The sequence below is a fragment of the Grammomys surdaster genome, unplaced genomic scaffold, assembly GCF_004785775.1.
Source record: "Grammomys surdaster isolate TR1022 unplaced genomic scaffold, NIH_TR_1.0 126091, whole genome shotgun sequence".
NCBI classification, from domain to species: domain Eukaryota; kingdom Metazoa; phylum Chordata; class Mammalia; order Rodentia; family Muridae; genus Grammomys; species Grammomys surdaster.
This window is the reverse complement of record NW_021620899.1, coordinates 5,465,582-5,475,547: the sequence shown is the minus strand read 5'-3', so window position 1 is coordinate 5,475,547 and position 9,966 is coordinate 5,465,582. Positions and strand designations below refer to the sequence as shown.

The 9,966-nt window shown below is 38.6% G+C and overlaps 1 protein-coding gene across 1 annotated transcript; it reads left to right on the top strand.

The window, feature by feature from the left end:
* The first annotated feature begins 616 nt into the window (after nucleotides 1–616).
* Smim30 (small integral membrane protein 30) lies at nucleotides 617–2,514 on the top strand. The gene is made up of 3 exons (XM_028755962.1): nucleotides 617–763; nucleotides 1,062–1,154; nucleotides 1,581–2,514. Exons 1-3 carry the CDS (start codon nucleotides 700–702, stop codon nucleotides 1,787–1,789), a joined length of 366 nt encoding a protein of 121 aa, XP_028611795.1. The 5' UTR covers nucleotides 617–699; the 3' UTR covers nucleotides 1,790–2,514.
* The last annotated feature ends 7,452 nt before the right edge of the window (nucleotides 2,515–9,966 follow it).

The window sequence follows — 9,966 nt, the reverse complement described above, 5'->3', positions numbered from 1 at the left end:
ATGACAAATTATCAGTAAGTATGAAAATTCTCAGGCCATAAGGAACATTTAGCATGGATATCCCAGATAACGAGACCTCAAAAACTTCATAGTAAATGTAAGTGAATAATTATTGTAATGGTTTAGAGTACTAATTTGACATCTTAAAATACTGGGAGGCTGTGGAGAGTGAGCATTCTGAAAAAGAATTTTAATCGAAAGAGATCTGGTTATAGAATTGAAACCATATTTTCTAAACCTGCTTTGCACCACAAATGATTCAATATTTTCCAAACTTTCTGATCAAATGTGCTTATTTTCCCCACTGGTTTTAAAAAATTAGCAAATGTCATTAGGCACACTTGGAATATGATAACGGGGATTTTTCTGCTGCAGAAATGTTGGAAAGCCCCGTTTGAAACCATCCCAAACAGATGGCTCCACTCAGCTACCCTCTCCTACAGTTACTTCCTCATTACAGAGTACTAACAAGACATTAATTATGCGTTTAGAAATCTTTTACATGGCAAAAAAAAAAATGTGTTGCTGTTTCGTTAGTCCTACCACGAACTCACGAAACCTTTTTTTGGACACACAACCTCTCTTTAACAATAGAAGCAGAGGGCAAACGTGTGAAGCCCTGACAGCTAGCAGCCTGTCTATCCCTCGGGCTGGGATCTGAGAGCGCGCTGTGTATGACGGGAACAGGCGGCGGGGATTATGGGAAATGTAGTCTGGCGACACCGCCCTGCTCTCCATTCCTGTAATGGCTGCTTTCGGTTAGGTAAGGTACAAACTCCGCTCCCCGGGACTCCAGGATTGATTCTCCGGGTGTAGTTAGTTGCACAACGCAACAAATTTGCACCCTCCCAGGGCGAAGGAATTCCAGATCTTTATGTCAAATCTTGGGATGAATTTACTTCTCGGCTTGGTTTCGTTTAGCAATCTGTGAATGAGAACTAACTTTAAATCTAGTAGTCTCTTTTTCAAACGAGCTGTTAGGGAGTGTTTTCTGTACTCGTTACCAATTTCTGTCCTTGCTGTTCGTTCCTCACTGACTCTAGCTTCCTCTTTAAAAATAGGCTGTGTCACGAGTAACCTCTTAGCCTCAGCATCCGGAAGTTCCAAAGAGAATATTTCACGTTGGATAGAATTTTACATATACCATTGTTTCGGTAAGCCTTATTAATTCCTTACAACTTTACAGAGTCACGTGTTGTGTCGTTTGACTTTTGCCAGATTTACCTGCATTTTCTAGATAGGAGACATGCTAAGAAAATGTAACTTTTACTTGTTAGGGTATTTTGAGTTTGCAAGTATCTTGTGCATTTTTCCCTCTCTTTTCTAATGATGTACAGCTATCCAGTTTCAGTTTGGTCAATGAATACACTTTTGGAATTCGTATTGAAATTGCCGGTGCGAGGGTGTTGTCATGAATTTAAACTGAAATGACTGTCTTTAGTTTTGTCATCTTAAACTGACATCTGAAATGATTGACAAGCTCCAGTCTTTATAAAAGATTGTTGTATATTTATATTGTCATTTTTAAAAGTAAGGCTTTTATTTTTAACAGTTTCTTTTGTTCCGTGTTTCATTTCTAGGCAGGTTCAGCCCTTCAGATCCTAACATCATGAATTCAGTTTCAACACAATTGATCTTAGTTCTCACTTCGCTGCTTTTGATCCTGCCTGTTGTTGAAGCAGTGGAAGCTGGAGATGCAATCGCACTCTTATTAGGTGTGGTTCTCAGTATTACAGGCATCTGTGCTTGCTTGGGGATATATGCAAGAAAGCGAAACGGACAGATATGACTTTGAAGGACTCTTCTGAATTAGACTTCACCCTGACCATTGTACTGAAAACCATTGTGCTGTTGAGGCCGAACCCAAGATTTGATCTCTCCTCTTTTCAGCAAGAGGGTTACAGTTAACTGAGAGTTAACACCCTCAGTTAAGACGATGCTTTCGTGTTCATATTTGTTTCTCCTATGATGGAAGCAGATGTGGGTGGAGGGAGGCTCTTAACAACAAAGAGTACGCTAATAATGTGGCCCATATTTTGTATTTGCTGCTTGGGAAGGGGCCAAAGTGAGAGGGCTTAAGTTTGCATAAGTATTATTTCATACTTTCAAATTGTCAAAGCACATGAAATAGGAAGATGGAAGTATTTGCTCAGAATCTAGTAAATCTACATTGTTATAATCACTGCCTCTTGCATTCTGGGGGAATCTCTCTCTCTCTCTCTCTCTCTCTCTCTCTCTCTCAGTTGGTGGGTTGGGTTTTGGATTTAGGTTTTTTTGTTGTTACTGATTTTTTTTTAATGCTTCAATTTTTATTTCCTTAGTTGATATTGTACTTAGATGTTAACAACCAAAAACTTTTATCTCTGAGAAAAAAGTTTAATAAAATTGTACTAAACATATCTAATACTAAAATAGAGGGAATGTTTGTTAAAAAAATAACTTTACACTAATTGAGTATTTTCTCCTTTGTGAGATGTATTGTATCAAATACATAGCCATTATGTCATCAGTTCACCTATTGTTTTGGTCTGCTTGTATCTACATGTGAACTAGTTATTTATAATCTGAGTGAAGAGGAACTGGTTGTGTTACCTTAAAGGATCACAGTGGGCGAGAAATGGGCATCTTTGGGATAGAAGAGGCCTCTGATAGAAAACCCACAAATAGGAAAGGAAGTGTATTGTCCTGCTTTGATTTATACACCAGTTAAAAAAGCATACCTCTTTGCCCTAGTATTCAAAGAGTCCCAAAACCAATAGATGACAGAGATTTTTAATTCACATTGTTGGGCCTGGGACACATATTTTGGTTAGAATTTATATTTTGAATGTTAATAGTTTCAAGAAAAACTACTCAAACTGTTAGTACACAAGAATCACTTCAGATCCTTATGGTCCAGACAAAATTTTTAATTCCTAAGTTTCTGTCTGTATTGCATAGTAGTAGAGAAAGTGGGGCCTGAAGATTCATGCTTGGGAAGGATCTTCAGATCTTTATTTGATTCTGAAGATTTGGCCAGAATGAAATAGTCTGGGTAAGTCAAACTAATCTCTGTTTTCAATGAAGGTAGATAATCAAGTTGTTCCCAGCATGCATCGTCCAACCTCTCACTCTCCAAATAACCTTAAAAGTCTTGACTTTTGTCAGGAAGCAAGCTGTGGCCTGCCTGAGAGTTCTGGCTAACAGTAAAAAGTAGTAACAAATGCTCACATTATAAAGACGTGGAAACCAAATGGGTTTATTGGTTTTTGAAGGTATTTTATCTTTTCACCAGAAAAGACACTAACAGTCTTTGGGTAAATTGGCGTTTAATAAAACGTGTCCATGCATGCTTAGGAAGGAATACATAGGTGGCCTGACAGCTGTCATCTTTTGTCCACCAGCTCGTTGGAGCAGATTTAGGGAGGCTGCCTTCTCTTCCTTGCCAGTCCCAACTTTTCCTCTGGGATGAGAAAAAATCTAATGTAAAGCACATTGTAGGTCAGAGTCACCTCCAGGTACTATTTTTAGACTATTCAAAAAAATACTACAGGAAAACAGTCTTTACTGACTGTGTGATTCCACAAGTACTCCAAAGAATGTTTTTAAAGACTGACATTTTCTATTTTATCTATAAAAGCAGAAGTAGAGAGGAATGCTTTCTAAAAATAGCTTCACTGGGCCAAGCAGATGACTCAGTGGATAAAGATGCTTCCATTCATTGGTGACCTACCTGAGCTAGATCCTCGGAATCCACACCATGGAAGGAAAGAACCAACTCCCACACCATGACCACCATATGTGTTCCCAGCCTCTGACATATACACTAAGTAATTAGTGCTTAATATAATTAAAAGCAGGGGGCAGAGGGAGCTTCATTTCTTACTTAGACTACAAGGTTTTGCTTAAACACAGAAACGTGGGCTGAGGAGATGGCTCCATTGATAACAATGCTTCCTGTACAAGCATGAAGACCTAACACCCATATAAAGACCTGGGCAATAGCACATGGGTAAAATCTCTACCTCAGGGATAGAGACAGGTATATCCCTGGGACTTCCCGCCCAGCCTTTAGCCACTACATTGAGTTCCCAGGCTCAGGGAGAGGCCCTGCTCTCAAAAGTAAATCTGACTGAAGAAAAGGTCCAGTGCTCTGTCCTCCATATGCACACACTCACATAACACACACACACACACAAACACACAGTCGTGTGGCAGATCTTAACCATCAGCTCCTGTGAGAATCTGATAAGTGTCTTTGATTTATTTTTTTCCTAACTAAATATACATGCTCACATTTTCAGATTAGTTTCACAAAATTTGCAGAGCTAAACCCCATCTAGGAATCGACAGTTACAATTTTCTGGTTTGCCTGTTCATTTGTTCTCAAGTTCAAATTCTTTCCGTAGCACAGTTCATTACATTGCTAGGAGAGAGAACACCTGTAGGATTGACAGGTGTCCCTTGGGTGCCTGGAACAGTGTCTGATGTATGATAAGTGTTTTGCTAGTTAGAAGAGTTGAGTTTAGTTTTTAAAAGGAGAAAGAATAAATGAATTTAAGGTCTGTGTCAATATTTTTTATTTCTACCTCACAACTTTCAGGACTTTAACTTTACTCTTCAGAAGGTGGGATGTACTCTGTCTTGGCCTGGCGATCTTTAGTTTATTCTAGGTAGGATTTTCTAGCTCTTAAATTTGGAAGATTACATTTTCCCCCAAATTTAGGGAAGTTTTTTTCCATTATTTCTTCAAATACTTTCTCAGCCTGACCATTTCTGCTTTTATGTTAGGACTCCAATGACCCAAAAGTAGATAGTTTGCTATATACCTAACAGTTAATTAGCCTATTTTTTTTTTTACTCAGATTGTGTAATTTCTAGTGCTCTAGCCTCAGATTCACTAATACTACTGTTGTATTTTTTTAACTTAAAAATGTATCATTTCCTTTTTCTTTTTATCTTCTGCTCAATTGCTAAGAGACCATACATTTGTTTCAAGCGTGTCATTGAGTGGTCACTGAAGTACCTTCTTAGTGACTGCTTCAGTATCAGCGTCACATGATACTAACATTTCTCTTATGTGAGTGATAAGTATTTAATGTGCTTAACAGTAGCATGATAAATGATTAGCAGTAATGACTTAGACCATTTAAGATGGGACATGGAATTTGTTTTGGCCTGTTCAGAAGAATAGGTCCTGCCTATTCATAGGTCTGCCTGTTCATGGTCCACCAAGAAAAATGCTTGATTCTCAAATCATTGAAGGCCATAAAGACATAAGCAAACTGGGGCTAGGGACAGGGCTCACCAACTAAGAGCACTTAACTGTTCTTCAGAGAACCTAGGTTCAAATCCTAGCACCCATATCATGACTCACAGCCATCTGTAATTCCAGTTCCATGGAGTTGTGTCTTCATTCAGCCTCTAAGGTATACATGCATGAGGTGCATAGACATTCACACAGGCAAAACACCTGTACACATAAGATAAAAAAAATTTAAAGAAATATTAAGCAAACTAAAAGTAAATGTATGTTTCCCATGATCATGAGTAGAAAAGAATCTCCTAGCTTGATTGACTACCCTTAACATGATTTGCACACCCCAGATTTCCCAGGAACTAAACCACCAACCAAAGAGTACACATGGAGGGACCCATGGCTCCAGCTGCATATGTAGCAGACAACTGCCTTATCTAACATCAGTGGGAGGGGAGGTCCTTGGTCCAGTGGCAGCTCAATGATCCAGTATACGGGAATACTAGGGCAGTGAGGTAGGAGTTAGGGGAAACACTCTCATAGAAACAGGGGGAGTAGAAATAGGATAGGTGGGTTCCAGAGGAAACCATAAAGAGCGATAACATTTGAAATGTAAATAAATAAAATAACCAATAAAAAATTGTAATTTTTTTAAAAATTAAAGATAAATAAAAAAGAAAACAGAATGAAACCTATAAATATTTGCAGGATAGTACATTTAGGTTTTCTAATTTTTAACAACTTCATTTATCTAAACATTTTCTGCAGAAAAGCATAATTGCTATACAAATGACATTCACTTTCTCACTGGCGAAGTATAAGCTCCAGTGCTCATTTTTGCTGGGTATTATTTATGAATGATTGAAAATATTAGTTGATTCTTCACAATCTGAATAAAATGTGGTAAAATGTTATAGGCAAGAAGGTTAAGTATTTGTAAAGGGCTAATCACGAAGCACTTTGTTAAACACTGGGATTATAAATACTCTCTTTCACAATGTTAGTCAAGATAATTATGTTCTAGTTAAATGTGCATAAATCACTTAGCAAAAGAACTTAGAAAGCATATTCACCAAGAATGGAAACTATATCATATTTTATTTCATGCAATTTCACTTCAGAGCATTTGAAACCAATGTAAAACAATTTTATGAGTCTTGATATGTTATGTGCTCCACTTCTTTGCATAATACTTTAACAGACAACACCTCTCAAGCCTCAACAGTGAGGTCTTTAGTTTGTTTGTTTGTTTGGTTGGTTGGTTGGTTGGTTGGTTGGTTAGTTGGTTGGCTGGTTTGGTTTGGTTGGTTGGTTGCCTAAATTATGTCAGAAGTCTCTACAAGGGTTCCTTGTAGCAGGATTTCGTGGCTTCATAGTATTTCTCTGTAAAAATAGTAAGGATTACGATTGTGCTGACAGTATTGCAATGACCCATTTTCAGTCAGAAACAATGAGGACTGGATTCCATCTTCCAACTCCTCACTAACAATAGCAGTTTAGGCTCCATTCTCCATTCTCACCATCAACTAGAGTGGTAAACACTGAAAGACTCCTTATTCCTGAGTGTTGCTAGGCCTATATTAGTCAGTCACCTTGGGGGCTGTTGGCTTTGAGTGGGAGTGGCTGAGCAATGGCTTGTTTTCATTCTTGCTTCTTGAGATAACCCCTAATAAAGTTCATTCAGTTCAAAAAAGGAGCTGCCCGACACTACGGAACTGAATCCAAAAATCTACCAAAGGACTAAACTGCCATTGTGGTATGTGTCAAACTTGGCTAACACATCTTCCCAGTGGCTAAGGCAGACAGTTGATGGGATGAGACACACCTTTTCCTCCCCTATTCTAAACACCACCTATCACTAAATGCTATGCACTCACCTTCAAAATTTCCCTAGTATCTGTCCATTTCCATCCCAGTGGTTTTACCCAGTTCAGTTAAGAGTGTTATGATGACATGGATGAAATCAACTGCACCTCCTAGCTGGTCTTCTGACTTCTCATCTTACTCCTCTGCAACGTTGTCCAAGCTCAACTATAATAAACTTTTAAGAAATGGAGTCTCCATTGCAATGGCCATTTGCCAGTGAAGAGGTGTGGACAGGGGTATGCCTACCCTATGCTCTGGGACACTGACACACTACAGCTTCCATGACAAGATGTTTTTTATGCATTGTTTTGGTTTTTTATTTTGTTTGGGGCTTTGCTATTGTTTGCTTGTTTGCTCGTGTGTGTGTGTGTGTGTGTGTGTGTGTGTGTGTTCTTTTTTGGGGGAGCTTGCAAGGGTGGAGGATAAATATGAGGGGACTAGAGGATGAGTGTAACTGGGGTAAATGATGTGAAACTCACAAAGAATCAATCAAAATTAAAAGGAAAAAGAAATAAAGACACGGAGTCATGGTGTGAGTGCCACCAAACACATGAGATGACAGCAAACACACTCAGAGCATTTCTTCCCTCCACAATTAAATCTCACTACAAACATGCCTCACAAACACTCCTATTGATGCTATCTTCTAGATTCTAAACAACAATGATGATTAGCCATAACACTACATTATGCAATGCATTCTTTTGCAGCTAATAAAATTATGCTAGTAATATTAAATAATGATATAGTATAGCAAAATGGCTGAGACATGGAGATGTACACTTATTATTTCAGAATGTAGGAGACCAAGACAGGAGAATCAAAAATTCAAAGCCAAGCTGCCTACCAGGTTGCAAAGTAAATTCCAAGTCATGGCCGGCTAAAGAGGTACCCTGTCTTTAAAACACAAATAAAAGAAAACTGTATCTTACCAGTATCCCCATGAAACAGCCATTTTGCACACCACATTTCATATGTGTAAGTTAACTAAACCACATTAGAACACACTCATTAGTTTTTCTGGGTTTTTTTTTTCACATGAGTCATGGGTAGTTTAACTCGAGCACTATTCCAGGCCATACATTTCCATGACCCATTGCTTCCTCAAGCACTATTTCTTTAACCATGTTAGTGATTTCTATCATCTTGCCATTGTTGATAGCACTATCATAAAAAAGCAGACAATTCTCACTAAATGTCAAAACACACACACACACACACACACAAGCATGCGCGCGCACCTTGAGCCTTTTGCTTCCAGCCTGAAAACTGTCTTTCAAATATTACTTTTTTATGTTATGATTCATGCAAATGTACATAAGTATATGTCTAAACTGTCTGCCCAACTTATTTTCACCAAAAGAAGAAAATAACTGAAGGGACTTCACACCACTGAATCTGAAATGCTACCAGTCTGGATTTATAAAAGAGCAATCTCGATTCTAGGTGTAAAAAGAGGATTTTATCCAGAGAGAGAAGATAACAAATCTCTTATTAGAAGAAACCAGAGAAAGACCAGAATCACTGTGTGTTTTTATAATAGGCAGTTTGTAGGAAGCTCAAGAGGACATTCGACACAGAAGCAAGAATTGTCACATGCTCTGAAGTTGTCACTTTTGAGATTGCTCCAATTGATTCCATAATTGAAATAAGCATTAGTCGTCCAATAATCCCTAATTTTGTTATTGGGGGAGGTCAAGAGTAATGGCAGCTGTCAGGAAATACTATGAATGTGATCATTGTTACAATAATATGTTCTGTGACACACAGTGGAGATTTTCTTTCTCAGGTGCTGTTGCTAATGGACAGGTGCCCATGGTTAAGAAAGGCTACATTGAAAAGAACACTAGTGGATAAGTCAAGTAGTCAAAAAACAATATTTTCAAAAGCATTACAGCTTATGTGTCTATGTCTCTATGTTGGTTATTTACTTTTGACTATACTGCAAATAGTTTGCCAGCCAGTGGGCAACCTACAAGTTACCATAAACCTCACTTTCTTAAAGGAAACTATAAATAAATAAAATCTCTAGCCGAAGCAAGTATTCTTCTGTCAGGCCCAGAACACAAAAGGACACTCTTTAAAAGAACAAATGCAAAGTGAAGAAGGCTTCAGCCAATAGCTCACTTAGACATGAACAGGAAGAGAAATTCTTCAGACATAATTATGTAAAAGGACGTACCCACAAGGCAGGTGCCCACATGCTACACACCCATTAGTGTGTTGTGGTTCCCACAGTTCCACCATTGATTGTGCTCCTTCTGAGATTGGCTTATCTCAAATGGCTCCTCCCTTGTGAGTGCTAGTATGACCTTGGGTTCTATGCCTTAAACTGGATACAATAATCTCAAGTGGAACTCCCAATTAAGACTCTGTCCTAAAGTTGGGACTACAGAGTAAAAGGAGGAGGAGGAGGAGGAGGAGGAGGAGGAGGAGGAGGAGGAGGAGGAGGAGGAGGAAAAGGAGGAGGCAGCATAGAAATGGAGATTCCAGAGTCTTCTGTGGGTGTTTCACTAAAAGCGCATGTTACTATGTGGCTTAAGGTTGGCTCTGCTTAAGAGAGTAAGCTTCTATTTTATTGTCTCTTAAGTCAATTGTGTCTGCCTAGAAGCAGTGACGAGGATATCTAGCTATTGGTTTGTGGACACGCTCAAGAAAGCCAGCCTGGAATCTAACTTATGAGCCCAGCCTTGAACTCTGATGCTCAGCGCCCCCCTCAAGTTAGCAACAGCTTTGAAGGCAGAACGCTCTGTCTACTTCATTTTGCAGAAAAAAAAATTAAGAAAACTTTATTCTCCTTGCTGCCCACACTAGAAGTACTTATTGATTATTTGATATAAGAAATTTGCTTAGTCAATCATTTT